The following is an 18,823-nucleotide window of genomic DNA, read 5'->3' as shown; positions in this document are numbered from 1 at the left end:
TTATCATTATAACTGGATATAAGCGGTAGTTGTATATTTGAACTGTTATTTTAGTTCCTCTTTTTATAAAATCCAAGGTAAAATATATTTTCAAATAATTAGTGAAGAGAAAAATATAAGTAAGCTTTTATGCACGACTTCTTCCGTGGATTTATGAGTAGGTTTTTTAAAAATCCCTTTATTTTCCGGGATAGGACTTTGAATCTAGGTAGGTAGGTAGGTATTGTTTAAGCTTTATTTCTACAGTAAATTTAAAATTAGTAAGGACGTAGAGAAAAAACAGCCAAACAAACACAAATAGAATACGTACCTTAATACCTAGACTTTCCGATTTAGAATGTTAGGTTGGATTTTATTTTACCTTCTTTTAACAAAATCCGGAGTCTTTATTTTTTAATTATTATATTCATTCAATAAAATACTAAGTAGGTATGTAGGTGCCCACCCACCTTTTAAATCATTGCATTAAATAATTTATTTGTTAAAATGTTAATAAATGCTAATTAGTTGAGATTATCTCCTATTAAGTAGGCTACTGTCAAACTGAAAAATTACTCCTATATTTTATCTAATATCTAGGTAGGTAGTTATTTTGTATGAAAATGAAAGTAGCTATTCGGAAGGAAATCAAAGGCCTTTAAATCTGTATGGAGCGCATGCCACTACTATTATGTGACTTAGATAATAACGATAGCGCGATGTAGAGGAATCGAGCATTTCCATTTCCATATCTACTAAGATATGTAAATAAAAACACAATCAGTCCAGATCAAGGCTGTGCTTTCACCGATTGCGCAAGAAAATGTAAAGGGCATACAAAAATTCGTCCAAGAAAAAGGCCGCCATGGTTTCTCGAGTATTTATTAGGGTCTATTCAGAAGGACCACACCACAAGTACACCAAAACGGCAGCGGCCTCAGTGCCGCTGGGCAAGTGAAAATGTATAATGGTCTCATTTTTTCATTTATTTATTGATTCATATAGCCGCCTGAATTTGCGTTGTTGCAGCCACAAATGCAGATGTGAGTTCAAAATAGCTTTGCCAGCGTGGTGGACTATGGCCTAAACTCTCTTCAATCTACGAGCACAACTGTGCTTTAAAGTAGGCTGGCGATAGGTTCATGACGATGATAATTTCAAAAGAAGAATGGATAGGCATCTTTTAGACAGGCCCGCTTCACCTTAGGCTATATCATCACTTACTATTTGATGTGATTGTAGTAAAGCGTATGCTTATAATAATATGTAGTTTAAAAAAATGATGATGATTGCAGAATGACATTGAAATGATATGGTTGGTCGCTTGCGTACGAGACCGCGTGTGGTTGCATTAGGTAGGTAGTAGGTACATGACCATGATATGGTCGTTATTAACCACACGTTCAACAGCTCTTGAACATGACTGCAAATTGTGGTACTTACTTACTACCTACGTGTGAAGACAATACGCGTTTTCATACTTTTATGTCTGGTGTCATTTTTTGGCACTATGGGATTGTTGTGAGATCTGTCTATTAGTTTCTAATTTTGTGTCCGGTGACATTTTTGGCTCTATAGGACTGCAGTGTGGTCCGTCTGAAAGATATCTACCTACTAGTTCCATAGAAAGTCGTGCGCGGTCACGGCGCATTATCGCATAAACCAAATCTCAGTATGAACATTAAAATGTTACATGCTGTTCTTTATTGAGGCAGTTTACAAAAAAGCAGTTCATACGATGGTCAGTAGATAGCGGTGAAAGGCACCGTTACTATAATAGCCACTTGAAAACCACCTACTTTGAATTACATGAAATATCTCTATGTCCATAGATCCCCGACATGTCTACGTCTATGATTTGGCTTTTCAGGATAACAAATGATAATAACAAAATACTTGATATATTACTTATTTGCGTACATAATCAAGGAAAAGGTGACTGACTGACTGATTTATCTATCACCACATAGCTCAAACTACGGGACGGATCTGCTTGGGCATGCAAATAGCTATTATGACGTAGACATCCGCTAAGAAAGGATTTTTGGAAATTCAACGTCTAAGGGGGTAAAATAGGGGTTTGAAAGGGTTGAAAGCGCAGGCGTATGCTAGTACATACATATAATATGTAATACCTAATTGATTATAGTTAAAGCGATAATAGCCCAGTGATAAAAAGCGACGATAGTCGTAAAGACGTCGGCCTGTAGTGAGGTGAGGATTCGATTCCAGGGATGTACCTCAAACCTTCCAGAAATAAGTTAATACCTATAACTTGTGGAAAACATCGCGAGGAAAATTGCATGCCAGAGAGTTTTCCATAATGTTATCAAAGGTGCGTGAAGTCGGTCAATCCACATAGTTAATCAACATGGTGACCTACTGCCTAGCCTAGAATAGAATAGATTTTTATTCAAATAAATTTTTACAAGTGCTTTTGAATCCTAGGCCCTTCTCATTCTGATAAGAGACCAGTACTCAGTAGTTGGCCGTCGATGGGTTGATTTTGATGATGATGATGTAATATACCTATCTTAGTATATTATACTTTTAATTTTATTATTTATAGGATAAAGTTTCATAGCCTTACGAAATTAACGCTTAATTTAAAATAAAGTTGGTTATATTTTTAACGAAGTCTCGAATAAATGACAGATATAATATGTAAATTCTCCAACAAAACCAGTTTAAAATACTATCACGTGAACAAATACCTATCTACCTATTAAACTAATTTAACTACAAGTTTCTTATCTATTTTTTATTAGGTAACTCTCCACGCATTCTTTTGCCAAAGAATAATTCTTTTGCCAAATTTAATTTACCATAAAGACTAAGATGCGTTAATGGCCAGTTTCTTGGTATATAAGATAATTTATAAGCTTAGGTTAAAGTTAAACTACTTATTAGTCATAAATAAGCTAGATCGTAGAACAATTGAGTAGCTTGCATTGACGTTCATAGTAAAAAAAATTATGTGCTGTAACCATAAGGCGAAACTGGGTATAGGTACCTACTACCTAGGTACCTTGTCAATCCCCAGATCAGGCAAGGCGCAAGATGTCTGGCAAAAACTTTTAACAAGCAAATTTTTAATCAATCCTAAAGGTGCCTAAACTTACAGTCAATTGTCAAAAGTTTGGAATTATCTAGTCAAATAAGGTACCAGTAGATAGATCATTGAGTATTGCCTGTAGCAAAGCTGTACAAGCAAATATTGTAGTTCATTGGGTCCAGTACACATTGGCCCAATGCATTCGGCGTTGTTATTTTCAGACTTTGGGTCCGTGGACAGTTGAGCGTGTCTCAAGTTTTTTGATTGATGGCGTAAATATCAGCGTAAAGCGAAACCCACAAAAGTTGGAAAAGTTGGAAACGCACAAAAGTATACGCCAAGTGGCCCTGGTACCTAAATGCAGTATAAACTGTCGATGGGACATCCGTCTAGTGAGTGGCTGGAGGGACAGGTCTGACTGCTCTACCTATGTGTGTGCAGCTTACCGTGACATAAGCTGTGGAGCCTAATATTATGAGGTCAGTGGATTATTCCCACTGGAACGAGCTCAATGGGCGTTCCTCAAGAGCGACATCGACGTACGAGCTTAAGAGTTCCGGGAGCCTCCCAATATGAGCTGAGGAATTGAGGATAGCCATCGAGACAGCTTTTGTGGGTAGAAATTCCACATCCAAATCCGATCCGCTGCTGGTCGAGTATCAAGATTCCTCATTCCCCGTCCCGTTCTCTCGTACAGTGTAATAGTAGATACACATTCCACGAGTGCATTGGCCAAGCTTGTTGGCCCAATGTGACTTCGTACTGTGGTCTTTGCAATCAACGTTAACAATTCACAAATTGATAGAACAAATAGTGGGTCACTCTTATTAACGTCAAATAGAGATCACCAAATTGATAGTTACCAAAAAATATTTTTAGCCGTGACAGTCGCATTGTCACACAAATGATAGGCAAATAGAACAATGAGCATAATGGACACGAATAAAACGTGGGCTGTGTTTATTTAACGATTTTCATTGTCACGCTCGTTTATTAAATCCACAAAACTTAAGCCTTGGCCAGACGCAACGCGTGACTGCAGCGGCAGAGGGACAAAATGACGTCACGGTAGTCGCGGCTGAACATCGCATTATAACGTGTGAGCATCGTCTTATTCATATCATTTATTATATTTCCTTATAACTAGTATTACAATTTATAGGAGCTGCTACAGCGACGCGTGTTGTCGTCATATTTCAGTAAAACTTTTTATCTTCCTCCTGCTGTTATCGGCACCACATAATATAACTTATCACTATTTCATTAAATAATCTAATACGTTATAGTGTTTCATTCGTTTCAAACATGCCTATTATCTCTCCCATCGATATCTGCCATACCATACAAACGCCTTTGCTATCAATTATTATATTCATTTGTCTGGTAAGTTTCACATTATACCTGTGTCCGAGTGACATCGTCGTTTAATATAGCTCTACCGACCACGGATTAGCACATAACACTCGCTCAGCTGCCGCAACTAAATACTACCGTCACGCGTTCTATTTTACCAGGACTTTACGTATGAAAGTTGTTGAAAGTTTTTCTAGAGGCGCTATGAAATGATTTTCATCTAATACATTTATCTTTTTTTAATTAATTAACTTTGCAGTAAAAGTCATAAATCGTGTCTGGTTGAGCCGAAAATATTGTTCATGAGCATTCTAAACGAAATATTTAAAACCATTCAGTTAACCAATTTTGAGGGATACAGATATAGCTTGCATCCCGGAGCCGAACATCGCCTAAGTTTTATCGTCTTAAATTTTCGTCTGGTGGGAGGCTTCGGCCGTCGCTAGGTACCACCCTACCGGCAAAGCTTTGCCGACAAGCGATTAAGCGTTCCGGTACAATGCCGCATACAAACCGATCAGAGTTAGGTACGGTTTTAATCCCTCGCTTCCATCTTAGACTGCATCATCACTTACCAGCAGGCGAGATCACAGTCAAGGGCTAACTTGTATCGGAATAAAAAGGAAAATTCAACAATTCTCGGACAATCAAAAAGCGGTAAAGGCTAAAGTTAAAAAAAAAAACCAAAAGTTTTCGATTACGGTTTGATAGTTCGACGGACGACGCGCGACGACGCGAACGGTTTTCAACGATATGGTAATTTTATCGCTGACCTATTATAGCGATGGGCTATTTATTCCCATAATAGTGGCAACTGAATAATATGCGCTAACCAGCTAACTGTAGCATTTACAGACGATCGGATAGGATTAAGTCGTTTAGAACCATATTATGGCGCATTGGTCGGTTGGCCGAATTCGTCGATCAATGTTTAACGTGCATGTTAAACATCGATTGACGAATTCGGTCACCGACTTAAGGTGCCCACTCACTTGAACTGAACTGCAGCTGAACTGCACGTCGCGTCAGCGCCCCGCGCGATATTCAGTCGCGCTCCAGCCGCGACGCGCGTACGTCACTGCCGTGCGACGCGGCTGGAGAGAAAATCGTGCGGGGCGCTGACGCGACGCGCAGTTCAGCTGCAGTTCAGTTCGAGTGCGTGGGCACCTTTAATGTAAATGCGCCTTTATTCGATCATCTGTGGTCGTCCGGACTAAGATAGATATAGAATAGCTGTATGGCGGATTTGGCCGGGAACAAATCCACTGGACTACATCCTATAGTTTAACAAGGTTATGAGGAATTTGGTACAACTTTGGTTGGGAGTCGTTAAATAGTCATATTGAACAAGCTTGCGATCGGACAAAATCAGAACGTGTGTTAAGGCTATATTAAAGAAAGTGGTACCTACATACTAACATTGTTGGTAGATAGGTAAGTATACCACTTAATTTTATTGTAAAGATTGAAAAATATTAGAACTGTACCTACTTAATAAAAGAAAACCCGCAAATGTAGCCGAATATATCGGTACCTATATTATGTAAAAGGTACTAAGGTAATCTAGATACCTTTGCTTATTTTACAATATGTATTGTGAAATGAAAATACCTAATTATAAAAAAAGTGATTAAATATTTTATAGATACTTATTATCTATAAAATATTTAATCATTTAATTAGGTATTTATTTAAGTAAATACTAACTAATTCTTTCATAACATCCTTCGTTCTTATCTTATAATTTAAAATACTTACAAAAAATGATATCAGCAAATTTCCCCACATTATTTTAATACTAGGTAGAGATGTAATAAGTAATATAGATTAAGTGCATTTTAATCTATAGGTAGGTAATTACTAGGTAGCTTCAGATAACCCAAAACAGCCTCCATTACTCTTTAAATAGCCATAATTAATGATACTATGTATATGTATAAGATGATTTTCTAATAAAACCCAGATTTTACCAAGATAGTCGTTAATTTCTGACTTTCACCAGCATTCCGTTGGTAATTCCTAAATTTTATCACAGAGACACGCAAAAGCCTAATTATAAATAAATACTTAAATAAATTTTGATTTAGGCATTCTGTGAAATTTTTACTGACTGTTTTCAAAACTTCCGGAGAAAACTTGCTCCGTCGTCTCTTCATTCAGCTGCACCTACTTAACCTTTAGATTAGATTTGTCCTGTTTTAGTAATTCATTCGAAATTTTGCAAATATCTCTGAAGTTAAGCCTAGGATTTACTAATTAATATGTGATGCTGGTAAAATTCCAAAATTAATGATTATTATCAAACTTACAAGAGATAGGATAGGACTTACATCTACCATTAATATTTATTAATCCTAACTTTTATTGCAAAATCCTAGGATTTACCGTAATTCGAGCTTTTACAGTAGCTTAAAAATAATCATAAGAAAAAAGGAAGGTACATAAAAGCTCTGATTTTCATCAGTGACGGTAAAAAAATGATTAACTACCATCTTAGGGCGGTGCTACACCTCTACTGATACAACTCTATTTGGGTTCTTTTAAATAGATCAGTAGTTTGATTAATGACCTGCACCCTTAAAGTACCTGCTGCTTTCAAAAAGGTGAACGGGGGAATAAAGAAAACAACGGAGTTTATGCCTATTTGTGTTAATGTCTGTATCAATCCTAGCATTCAAGGTAATTTGATACTGCCGACGACGCGCGACGTCGATACAGCTGTTTTGTATCATTTGCATTAGGTACCTATTAGGGTTCCGTTTCTCCAGAGAAAACCCGGTCGAATGCGATTCGGACTCGAACACGAAGGGTTCCGTACCAACTAACATCGTACAAGGCATACCTTGCGATTTACATGTGGTTAAGTTAATTAATTTTTTCGGTAACACATTCAATTTTTTTTGTGATGTAAGTAATCACAAATGCACGGTTTTCAGATTTTTTCCTTTACTTGTGCAATACAACCTACCTACCTGCCAAATTTCATGATTCAAGGTCAATGGGAAATACCCTACAGATTTTCTTTCTCAGACACGACAGACAGACAGCAAAGTGAACCTATAAGGGTTTCTTTTTTCCTTTTGAGGTACGGAACACCAAAAAGGAATTTTAGGCGTGTGTGTCAAGATCCATCAAGGGAATCAAAATCTATAGGGTACTTCCTGTTAAAATCCGTAAACCGGGAATTTGTGACATCATAAAAAAAAATTAAAAGTGTTATTTCTTGTACGATGGTACAACATGGTACGGAACCTTTCGGGTGTGAGTCCGAGTCACACTTGACCGGGTTTTTTAAAAGAGGAGTATAATCGTAGTGTTCTCTAAACAAAGGTAGTTTGACTCTCGTCTGAATACTAACCAAACATACCTACTAATTTTTGTAGATATGAAATAGGTTGGTACTAACTAATTAATATCTGTGTGTGGTTTGCCATATTTCCACTGAAATATTTAGTTAACCGAGTTTAGGCCGAGTAACTTTAAAACTAGATATTTTTAAGTATTGACAAACCACAGAGAAAAGGTACCTACTTACTACCTACTAAGTAGTTCACAGAACTTCATCGAGTTATATTGGTTATTATTCAAATGAGAACCAAACTACGTTTGTATGGAGACCGCTGGGGAGAGCGTTAGGGAAACTTCTTAGTAAGTACTTATTCACTTATTAATTCAACAGCAACTTTGTTAATAATGATAATAAAATATACCTACCTATTTTATTGCCGTTTACGTCTATTTAGATAGTAGTAAGACGATAAATTTTAATCGGCACACATGCATTAATTAGTTTCTCATTTGCATATCGATTTCTTTTTCATTCCATTCAAATTTTTTGAGCCTTAAAATGTTTGATTTCTCGTTTAGTTCCTAAGTTTTTTTTAATGAGTCAGGACGTAGGTAGGTACATACTACATATACCTAGTTATACTTACATAGGTTTTAAATTCTTAACTAAGATAATATTTATGTTCTAATCTATACCAAGTTCAAAACTGATCTAATAAAACTACATATTATTATCACTTTAAAGCTTATATGCTTATATGTATTACTTAAAATTAACGTTTCATGGGTTGCCAGTTTTTTCCGAAAAATAAATACCTAGTGTTGGGACAAAAAGAGACTGATATGAATCACTCGCTCAGTAGGTAGGTACGATGAGGATCTATAGATAGGATAAAATGAAAATTCGTATGGACTAGCTCTTACTAATTGACTTAGAAACCATTTGTGATAGGGGTTCGATCCTACCCTGGATGAACCTTCACAAGTTCCTACCTAGTACCTACCTATTAAAACCATGAACGAACCACCCTTAAGTAAGGAAATAAAATAAATTTCCTGAGTTCAACTTTTAGGTTCCTGTACTTATACGCCAGAGTCAAACTCTACTTCAGATGTAACGCTTTATTGCCAAGTGCAAAATTGATCTAATGAAACTAATAAATATCACATAAACTTATATTTAAACTCACCTAGTAATATTTTATGTAGATAATCCGAATCAGAAGAAAAAACCATCCATCAAATGAAAAAAATAGATTATCACTAAACTCTACGCAAAAATAATCAACTAAAACTTGCACTTATTCAAAATATAGTTTACTGTCTTCACATCACTAATGTTTTAAAGATACGGATTTAATATCACCTCATTCTTTCCATAATTAAATGATATATTCCAACTCGGCCCATTAACGTCCAATTTATTTTTTCCACTCGTCAAATAGAGTTACCATTCCGTCTAGTCGGGACCACCAAACCGCGGGCGATATTTTATTCATGCCGGTGCCCCTCAGACCGATTTTCAACGAAGCGCATCTAATTGCGAACATGATAAATAAATGCTTGAAACATGTCACAAATCAATCGGGAAACTGGACTTGCCGGAAGTCAAGTTCAAGTTCGGCGCGCGAAAACTTGTAAATAAAAAACACTTCTCAAAGCCGAAAGCTAACACTGAAGGGCTGTCCTTTTCGCACGTAAACAAACTGTCAACAATTTCACGAAATTACATCGGCCTGTGTTTAATGAACGTCTGAACCCGCATTGAGCTAGCTGTCAAATCTACGAGCCGTCATAGTCCGCTGCCATGAGTGGATACGCACACAGACGCGCGCGCGTGCAACGCTAGACACAAACACACTGACAGTCTTCAGCGGAGCGCGAACGTACGGGCACCCTCACATGCAGAGCTTCGTGATTCATACATGCTAGGCGTTTGTGTTGTGGCGGGTGGGAGTGCGAACATGCAGCGTGCTTTTAACGCGGCCAGACGAAATGATGCTTAACTGCAAAAGGGAATGTGAACTGTATCGGTTTTACAAAATGGCTGGTTATAAGTGACGGTACACGCCAGCGTTGCCAGAATGTTACTTTTGTAACATTTTACGTTACTTTTGACCCCCTCATGTTTCCTCCATGTTACACGACTCAAAATGTTACTTTACGTTACTTTTAGGACTTCATAAAAATATTCAAATTTTTCCCAGCAAACCAAAAATAATCGTGAAACGGAACGCATCCAAAACAGTTTTTGTTTGTATTTGTTAGTTTATTTCACTTTCTCTAAGTTATTGGTCTAAGTTCACTTTGTTTTGAAATTTTTACTCTGTGATTAAAAAAGTTTTTTGTTTGTTTTTCTCTGTGACTGAACTTTGTTTTGGATAATAAAGTTATTCGTTGCGGGGTAGTGATATTGTAGTTATGTATCTAAGTACAAAAAAAAATTGTATCTTTATTTCGTCAAAATTCGAAAGTGATTGGTTTGTTCGTTATCCTTATCGACTGTGTATATGTGTTGCTAACACTACTTGCTTGGTAAGTAAATGTTGTATACAATGTAGTTTTAAGTAAATAAGTAGTTAAGTAGTTAACTAATTAGGGAATCAGTAATGCAAAAACAAAGTCATAGTATTTGCAACTGAAAGCAGTTCGTTTTTGTATTGACTGTCATCTTATTATTAAGTCACATTAGTTTCCAGAAGTTCATTTAGCTATTTACTACTTAGTTATTGTTGTAGGTAACTTCGGTTTTCTTTACAGGAATGAGAGCGAGCTGAGTAGATACCGGCCGGCGTAACTTAAAATTTGAGTTTTGCTATCGAATCTATCGATCTATTTGCTGAGACCAAGGTAAGTAGTTAGGTACCTACCTAGTATTGTTCAGTTAACAAAACGAATTTGAAATTCCCGCGTAATTTTCTTCACTGCGTACCTACCTAGTGCGTTTTTTTTATTCTCTCGGCTGGCTTTACAAAGATTAGCCAATGTCAAGTTTGTAGATATTTTCAAGTTAGGGAAACTATATAGTTAAGTAAGGACTTCGTCTGTGCCGGCGCTCGCCGACATACGCACGGCGCCCCTTTAGAGCGCTTCCCAGTTAGTTCCAGCATGGTTCTAGCACCAAAAACGCCAGTGAAACACAAAAACCAGCCACTTTAAACAAAAAAAAAAAACGCTCCAAAAAGGCACCACACGCGCGCCATGAAATGCTACACAGACAAAGTCCACCTAGCGCGTAGCCCTCAAACTCAAACAGTCCTGTGTTGCCAGATCGCCCGATATAAGACGATTTTAATCTTTTTAACCCCCGATCCAAAAAGAGGGGTGTTATAAGTTTGACGTGTGTATCTGTGTATCTGTCTATGGCATCGTAGCTCTCAAACTAATGAACCGATTTTAATTTAGTTTTTTTGTTTGAAAGGTGGCTTGATGGAGAGTGTTCTTAGCTATAATCAAAGACAATCGGTTCAGCCGTTTGAAAGTTATCAGCTCTTTTCTAGTTAATGTAACCTTCACTTGTTGGGGTGATATAAATTTTTAATTTACACTTGTAATAAAAATTGATTACCTAACAAAATAAGTTATAGCTATTCAAAGACATTTTTAGATCCGTTGGTATATTATTATTTTACTTATTGATTTGTTTTTCTTTTTCAGGATCAGCAGTCAATTTATTCAATCAACAATTATTATTACGATTCTTTTTAAGCTTAACTAATGGGACAAGAAAACTGTTTAAATTTTTGTATAATAAAGTGCCATATTAACCTGTGTACCTTATTACTTTTATTTTCCACGAAAAATAAGGAAATGTTACTTTTTTCGTGAAAATGTTACATTTTGAGATGTCTCGTGTTACAATTGACTATCTGCCACTGGCAACACTGGTACACGCGCCTATGTGGCCGATCACATGAAAGATTATCCCAATGCGTGTGAACGCATGCAGCGTTGCGCTACGGATCGGCGGGAAACGGTATAAGAGATACGTTTTTGCTTGTACGTGATTGCTATCGAATGAAAGATTTCTTACTTAATATTCATAAGAGATAAATTAATTAATTTGTTAGTACCGTAGAAATTGAATAAGGAAAATTCGTATAGTTGTCTACTTGCTCATTTTACATTTTGATGAAGTAGATCATATGGCTCATCTTAATATGAACTAAACTGAACTGGTTTTACAGAATAGGTAGACTTAAAAAGAAGCCACCGAATTTTATTACGTTCAAAGTTGTACACTTAGTTCTTAATAATATCTTCTATGCCTCTATTTACCTCCTGAGCTTTGCCTAGATACAAGAAGTTTAAAGTTATATTAAAGGTCTTCCCTTTGATTTCAGCTGTCGGTAACACGTGCATATTCAAAGCTCGATACTGTGGCCGTGCAAAGTTGAAATACGACTTTATGTTAATGAAGATTGAACTGTTTATCGCGTGGCGGGTGCGTGCCAGAGCGAACGATCACTGAAGTAAATGGCAATTTAAATTTCGAATTCATTTCCGTCAGCTGACCGTTGATTTGCAAATAGTTGGTAGGTATGCGGACTCCCAACTTACCTGAAACAAGAAAAATTTACATTACAAAATGTTTTAAAGGTTTAAAGCATAGGTAGGTAGTAGGTAGGCTAATAGCATATTTTAGAAGAGTAACTCTAGTCCCTATAATCGAATTTTTAACTATACAAAACAAATTGACGTTTCCTGGGTTGCTAGTTTTTTTCGAAAAATAAATAGTGTTGGGACAAAAGAGACTGATAATAATAATTATGAATGTCTGAATCATTTCGACAAGGACCTATAGATACGATAAATTAAAATTAATATATGGTCTGGTTAGTGACTAACTTCGAAAACATAGGCCATGGGTTTGCTACCCGCTCTGAACCAAGCTTTGTGTGATGAACACAATTCGACATACTATTATAGGTGTTATTCTTATAATTTGTCCGTATAAGACAGGTAGGTACGTATTGTATCAAAAGTATACGTATTTAGATATGTATTATATACAAATTGTATGGGCTCAATCTTAAATAGAGGAATAGGTTCATTGATTCATTTACAATGACATAAAAGAACCACATCACCGACCATCACTATTACTTTCAATACGGCATTGTTATTATACAATTTGGCATTAGCTCCTGTCAAAATGCTTTGTTTATATTAAAAAACCGGCCAAGTGCAAGTCAGATTCGCGCATTGAGGGTTCCGTACCCACTCAAGTAATTATCCGACATTTTGCACGATATATCAAAAACAATCATGCATAAAAATAAATAAAAATCTGTTTTAGAATATAAAGGTAAAGCCCTTTCATATTTATGATACCCAACTTCGCAGAGTTATCTTACTTTGAACATTTAAACACATTTTAATTTTTTTTTTAATAATGTAACCAGAAATTCACGGCCTTCGGGTTTATTCCTTTACTTGTGCTATTAGACCTATCTACCTGCCTTTCATGATTCTAGGTTAACGGGAAGTACCCTATAGGTTTTCTTGACAGACACGACGGACGGACGGAGGGACGGACGACGGTCAGACAGACAAACAGACAGGCAGACAGACAGACAGACTATAAAGTTATCCTATAAGGGTTCCATTTTTCCTTTTGAGGTACGGGACCCTAAAAATTACTAGTATAATAATAATAATAATAAATGCCGTGTGGCACCGGCAGAGTAGAATGTTGCCACCCCCTCTCATCCCGTGGGTGTCGTAAGAGGCGACTAAGGGAACTGGGGAACTGATCAACATCCAAGTTCCCCAAGGCTCGGCGCGCTGGCCGCAAACAGCCTCCTCGGGGACCTGAGTGGACCCCGAGTGATGTAGCCGCCACTCGCCCCCCCCCCCCTTTTATATGATGGATAACGGAAAAAGGAATGAGCGAATAGGGCCGCTGCCTGGGGGTCGCCAGGGCGCGCCTGGAGCTGGCGCTGGGCGTGGCAGCATACGGGCCGCCAGTGCCACCAGTCGACCGGCGCTGCCACCTAGCCGGTCGACATATCCATCATCCCCACCAGATGGCTTGGCTCCGACAGGGTCCACCAGGGCCCAATCTTCGGCGCCCGCCGCTGGTGGTGTACGCCGCATGCGCTGGACTTCTCTCATGAACGAGAATGTCATGCGTGCGTACTACAGGGCGACAGGAGGGGAAACCGGACGGACTGGCTACCGAGCGGCAATGTACCGCGAGTTCCTGCTGCTCGAGCCGAACTTAACTGTCACGGAACAAAACCTGGCAGACCGGGCTCGGTATATTCAGCGTTCTAACATCTTCAACGCTACCGAGCTCGAACGATTACGACGTGAGGCTGTCCCGGAAGTCTCAGCACCTACCGCAGAGCAAATCGTCTCCCAGGCGGCGCCTGTCCGCGAGGAGACAATTACCACGTCACAAGATTTGCCTGTGGAGGAAGACACTGAGGGAACAGTCTCCCTTGATATAGAGCGGATGAGAGGGATTCTAGAAGAGGCGATTTCTGAAATCCGGAGCGCTCCTCTAGAGAATCGTCCGCGGCTCTCCCGACTTACACTAAATGTAGCGACGCGGGATGTCATTGAGGCCATAAACAAAATGCTGCCACAACATCTGGAGAGCAGCACTGGCCTGGGTGATACGGCTTCTATTCTCTTCGGAGCGGCGCTAGCCGTACACCGATTCATCGGTGCCAAGACTCCGGGACTGGGGCGTGCTGCTGCCACAAGGCGCAGCGCGGAACCGGCCTGGAAGAAGAGAATAGAACACCGTATCACTCTTGCCAGAGTCCTCATTGGCAGACTGCAAAGCTTCAGGTCGGGCAACACTAGGCCAAGGATTGTGCGATCTGTTAGAGTTGCGTTTAACGGGTGTGGGGTCAGGTTGGACCAGCCCGATATTGCGCAAAAGCTAACAGAGCGCATCGACGACCTGAAGCAGAAAATCGCTGCATGGGGGAACCGCATCCGACGATACTCGGCAAGAGTCGAGCGATTTCAGCAAAATCGTCTCTTCTCGAGTGATCAGAAAAGGTTCTACAAAAGACTGGAGTGCCCAGCAGTCTGCTCTACCTCTCAGCGACCGGACCCGGCCGACCTAGTCGCTTTCTGGCGGGGGGTGTGGTCGAGAGAGGTGGAGCATGAGGAGGGCCCTTGGATTGCGGCGGTAGAGGAAGCATGTGCCAGAATAGAACCGATGAACCCGGTCGCCATCTCTGCGGAGGATGTAGCTGGTGCAGTAAGGCGGGCCCCGAACTGGAAAAGCCCGGGACCCGACGGACTGCATCACTACTGGCTGAAAGGTTTTTCGGTTTGCCATGCGACCTTGGCTCGACAATTCCAAGAGGCTCTCGAGCAGAGGGCGCTCCCGAGCCTTTTCACTACCGGGGTCACTCACCTAGCTCCAAAGTCCACCGATGCCACCGATCCGGCTAAGTATCGTCCCATAACGTGTCTTACTACCATCTATAAGACACTGACGTCCGTTCTGAGCCTCAAGATCTCCCGTCACATAGACGAGAATAACATCATGTCTGGGGCTCAGAACGGATGTCGGGGCGGTGGACGTGGTACTAAGGAGCTCCTTCTCATCGACTCCGTTGCGGGCCAACTGGTCAAACGCAACCGTCGGAATTTCTCCGCCGCCTGGATCGACTACAAAAAGGCATTCGACTCGGTGCCTCATTCATGGCTCTTGAGGGTCCTTGAGCTGTACAAAGTTGACAGTGCAGTTCGAGACTTCCTTGAGGCATGCATGGGGCAGTGGAGCACGATCCTGTGTCTCCATGGTGAGCGGTTGGCGGCTGCCGATGACCGGATAAGGATAGGGCGGGGTATCTTCCAGGGTGATTGTCTGAGCCCGCTATGGTTTTGCCTGTCTCTGAACCCGCTTAGCACCCTGCTGGAGGGCTCGGGGACAGGCTTTCAGTTTCGGAGAGGAGGGACAAAAGTACCTCACCTTCTGTACATGGATGACCTCAAACTGCTGGCACCCAATGCCACCCGCCTGAAGGAGCTGCTGAACATCACCACTGAGTTCAGCAATTCCATCAGGATGGAGCTTGGACTGGACAAGTGTGCGGTCATACATGTGGAGAGGGGACAGGTTACTCATTCGGCCGAGATTAGTCTCGAGCCAACCAACATTAAGACCCTCTCTGAGGCTGAGTCATACCGGTATCTGGGCATGTCACAATCCCTAGGTGTAAAAGAGGCGGACATGAAACAGTCTGTTTGCGAGGCCTTTTTTGGCCGTCTGACAAAAATCTGTAAAAGTTATTTGTCAGGCGCCAATAAGGTCCGAGCTTATAACGGCTGGGTTATGCCCGTCCTCATGTACACCTTTGGCGTGCTCAGTTGGACTCAGACCGAACTTGACACCCTGGACAGAAAAGTCCGCACGACTATGACTCTCTATCGCATGCACCATCCAAAATCGTCTGTGATGAGATTGTATATCCCCCGGAAGTGTGGAGGTCGAGGCGTATTAAGCGTCAAGACCATGCATAACCGGGAGATATCCAATCTCAGAACCTACTTTGAGACGATGAGGGGGTCCCCCATGCATAGAGAGGTCATAGAATGTGATAAAGGACTCACTCCACTATCCTTAGCCAAAACCGAGTGGCAGAAACCGGTGGTACTTAGCACCTCTGACCGGGAGACCGTATGGAAGGAGAAGGAGTTGCACGGACGCTTTTTTAAAGCTCTTAATGAGCCACACGTAGATAAAAAAGCGTCCGTGCAATGGCTGCGCTTTGGTGACCTCTTCGGGGAAACCGAAGGGTTTGTCTGTGCGATACAAGATCAGGTGGTCAAGACGCGGAACTACCGAAAATACATTCTGAAGGATGGCACTCACGACATCTGTCGAGCTTGTCGCCATCCCGGTGAGTCACTCAGACATGTGCTTTCGGGATGTTCGGCGCTTGCCAACACTGAGTATCTGCACAGACACAACCAAGCAGCCAAAATCCTTCACCAAGAGCTTGCTCTGAAGTACGGTCTCCTGGATGAGAGGCTGCCGTATTACAGGTACACACCGGTGCCGGTACTCGAGCGCGACGGAGTCCGGCTCTATTGGGACCGGTCCATCATCACGGACAGGACTATTCTAGCGAATAAGCCTGACATCGTGGTGGTGGACCGGGCACAGTCGAGGGTGTTTTTGGTGGACATCACCATTCCATATGACGAGAACCTCGTGAGAGCTGAGACGGAGAAAAAACGCAAGTATCTTGATCTGGCTCACGAGGTTTCCGACATGTGGCATGTGGAGTCCACCGAAATCATCCCAATCGTCATATCTGCAAACGGGTTGATCCCAGTCAGCCTCGCTCACCATCTGAGGCGACTGGGGTTCCGTGGCAGTTCGCTCGCAGCCAGGATGCAAAAAGCGGTCTTGCTAGACTCGGCTAGGATAGTCCGCCGCTTTCTCAACCTGTCGCCCTGACCCCCGGCCGTTTGGTCTCCCCTGCCGGGGTGTAATCCTCCGCCCGGTACAAATATGTATTTATGTAAATGTATATGTAGGTTTATTTATTTTTATGTATGTAAGTATATTATATTCCCTTTGGCTTTTATATATATATCTATTTTGTAACCGGGCGTGAGAGTAAGTTATATAGATAATAATAATAATAATAATAATTTTTCTTTATTTAGGGTAAAAACCCAAAAAAATATACAAAAATGAAATAATAATTTATAATAATATAAACATTATTTAAATTAAATTCAAAATAGCACACTGGAGGTGAGCAATTTTGAGCTATTTTCTGTTTGAATCTCGATGCATCAACCTCCAATGTGCTATTATTGGACTGCGTAGGTCCTGGCCTACCACCTGGAGGATGCTGTTATCAGAGCCACGCAATCTTTCCCAGAAGGAAGATATCCGCGTCCTGATAACAGCAAAGAAATCGGGCATTCCCGCCTCGGCGAACATGCTCGATGCGCTGCAGTATCTTGGAAGCTTCATAAGGATGCGGTATGCATCATTATATTGCACCCTTATGGTGCTAAAGGACGCCCTCTTGTACCGGTACCATAACTGACAGGTATAAAAACACTGGCAGTAAGCCCTGAAGAGGGTGCCCTTTACTTCTGTACTGCATTTAGAAAATCTGCGCGCGAGCATGTTGCACCGAACCGACAATGCCCGCCTTTCTCGCTCCATGTCAAGATCGTCCTTACGATCGTCAGTGACGATGTGGCCAAGATATTTGAACTGCCTAACGACCCGAACCGCTGTCCCGTCCAAAAACACTTCGGGAATCCTCTCCGGACCCTTCCCTGCTTTAAAAATCAACATTTCAGTCTTCAAGACATTGTACTTCAGTCCGTGAGATTTAGCATAATTCTCACAGACTGACAGTAACTTTCTGAGACCTTTGACCGACGGGCTAAGGAGCACCATGTCGTCCGCATAGCTCAGGTTGTTAAAGCAAACACCATCGATATGGCAGCCGACTCCAGTGCTCCTCAGGCCTCCGATCAAGTCATTGACGTACACATTAAAAAGATCCGGAGAGGTCAGTCCGCCCTGTAGTATAGGTATTAGTGTATTATTATTACAGTCTATTAGGTACAATTTTTTCCTCGTATAAAGCTTCTGCTTTGACTAGTTATGTAAACCTCTATTTGTAGAGAGATGTCTCTACTAATAGTCAAATCTCTCTACCCAAGAGTTTTGTACGTACTCACGTATCGTATGAGATAGGTACAATTAAAGCGCGGTTAGCTGAAAATATTAATTATAGGTAGATATACGTTTATCCAATACTAAATACGATGAAAAACTATATTATTACACATGGTTACTAAAGAATTCGAAAGAATAAGAATATGTAAGTAATATGAATAAAAAGTGTGATACAGAGACAGACAAAAATGATGGCGTCAAAACAAAGATAACAAAACTGTAAGTAATAAGTACCTACCTAAGTTTGAAATAAGATTTTTGTTATGACAAAAAGAAAATAATCAGTAATCACACAAGTAAAAAAAATCATTTTTTTATTTCGTGGCATTGAGTACAAGTTAGCCCTTAACTGCGATCTCACGTGGTGGTAAGTGATGATACAGTCGAAGGTGGAAGTGGGTTAACTTGGAAGGGATATGGCATCGGTTTCTATACGGCATCGTACGGAGCACGGCTTTACT

At 40.5% G+C, this 18,823-nt stretch overlaps 2 protein-coding genes across 6 annotated transcripts in view; both read right to left on the bottom strand.

Annotated features, from left to right (window-relative positions):
* LOC123868648 (homeotic protein antennapedia) overlaps positions 1–18,823 on the bottom strand; it is a 283,074-nt gene that overhangs the window by 53,626 nt on the left and 210,625 nt on the right. The window contains exon 1 of one of the 5 annotated variants that reach the window (XM_045911177.1): positions 8,866–9,535. The exons of the other annotated variants lie outside the window; for them this stretch is intronic. The gene's annotated coding sequence lies outside the window, so the exon portion shown is untranslated. Of the gene's footprint in view, positions 1–8,865; positions 9,536–18,823 lie in introns of those variants that run through there. 5 annotated transcript variants of the gene reach the window in all.
* LOC123869094 lies at positions 17,430–18,077 on the bottom strand. The gene has a single exon (XM_045911831.1). The coding sequence runs from the start codon at positions 18,075–18,077 to the stop codon at positions 17,430–17,432; it is 648 nt and encodes a 215-aa protein (XP_045767787.1).

Source organism: Maniola jurtina, chromosome 10 (genome assembly GCF_905333055.1).
Source record: "Maniola jurtina chromosome 10, ilManJurt1.1, whole genome shotgun sequence".
Classification (NCBI taxonomy): domain Eukaryota; kingdom Metazoa; phylum Arthropoda; class Insecta; order Lepidoptera; family Nymphalidae; genus Maniola; species Maniola jurtina.
The sequence above is the reverse complement of the archived record's forward strand: the minus strand, read 5'-3'. Positions and strand labels throughout refer to the sequence as shown.